The sequence below is a fragment of the Acanthisitta chloris genome, unplaced genomic scaffold (genome assembly GCF_000695815.1).
Source record: "Acanthisitta chloris isolate BGI_N310 unplaced genomic scaffold, ASM69581v1 scaffold13674, whole genome shotgun sequence".
Classification (NCBI taxonomy): domain Eukaryota; kingdom Metazoa; phylum Chordata; class Aves; order Passeriformes; family Acanthisittidae; genus Acanthisitta; species Acanthisitta chloris.
In genome coordinates this window covers 12,077-13,091 of record NW_008671058.1, presented here as the reverse complement: position 1 = coordinate 13,091, position 1,015 = coordinate 12,077, and the positions used below count along the sequence as shown (strand labels likewise).

Genomic DNA, 1,015 nt, shown 5'->3' with positions numbered 1-1,015 from the left:
CTTTCCTGATTTCTTTGTCTCTCACACCTTATATTATTTCTGATTTTAAGGGAGTTACACGATTCCCACTCTTAGCTTCGTGAGAATATTCCAGATGCTTATCCTTACCAACTTATTGTGGCTGTGTGAATAGGTTTGTCATGCATGACTGTTCACCACTGAAATTGTTGCTGCAAATTGAAGTGCACTGTTAGGTCAGATAATTGATTGCCAGCTACAGTGATTCTGATTGTGTTTTACAGAAAATATCCTTCAAATTGACAGGAAATTGATCATTATTCACTTGCGTCTTTAAAAGCCCAAAGGTCTAGGAACAAAGGGATAATTTCTAGATAAAATAATTACAGGACAAGTAACTAATTTTCTTTCTTTTCATTCTCTTAGGGTGATAAGTCTGTCAGAGTTATGCGCTCCTTATTGGCAGCCCAGCAGACATTTGTAGATCGGCTGGTTCATGTAATGAAAGCAGTACAGCGTGAAAGTGGGAATCGTAAGAAAAAGGTAACCAAAGTATTGGAAAACCTATATCTGGCTAGAATTTGACAATGGGAATGTTAGCTTTTAATTAAAAATTCTTAGCATTGATGCTTATAACAGATGTCCATCTTTCTGTAATAATTTTAGTTAACTTTAAACAAACTTTGGTGAGATGTCAATGGGTCAAAGTTCCAAAGTGTTCTAAAAGTTTGTAGATGAAAAACAGAAGAGGCACTAGAGAACACTGGTGGGGTATTTTGGCCAAAGAAAGGTATGAGGATAATTGAATAGCTGATGATGCAAGAGTGAACAAGTTGTGGGGAACATGAGAATGTTAACAGAGGTTACAAGTATGTAAGTATTATGCCAGGATAGATAGCAGAATTTGGTAAGCAGCAAGGTTTCATTTGTTCCAAGACCAACCAGACTATTCTTTTATAAGTAAATGTATTTAGTACAACTTTGCGTTCTGTAGCATTTTGAGGAAAAGGCTTTCTATCATAAGTACATTTTAAGAAGCTTTGTCCTTACTTAAAAT

The 1,015-nt window shown here is 35.6% G+C and overlaps 1 protein-coding gene across 1 annotated transcript in view; it reads left to right on the top strand.

The window, feature by feature from the left end:
* PIK3C3 (phosphatidylinositol 3-kinase, catalytic subunit type 3) overlaps window positions 1-1,015 on the top strand; it is a gene marked incomplete at both ends in the record, with an annotated part of 19,754 nt that overhangs the window by 10,929 nt on the left and 7,810 nt on the right. The window contains one exon of the mRNA XM_009073954.1: window positions 385-501. Within this exon, the coding sequence (XP_009072202.1) occupies window positions 385-501 (117 nt within the window). The remainder of the gene's footprint in view (window positions 1-384; window positions 502-1,015) is intronic.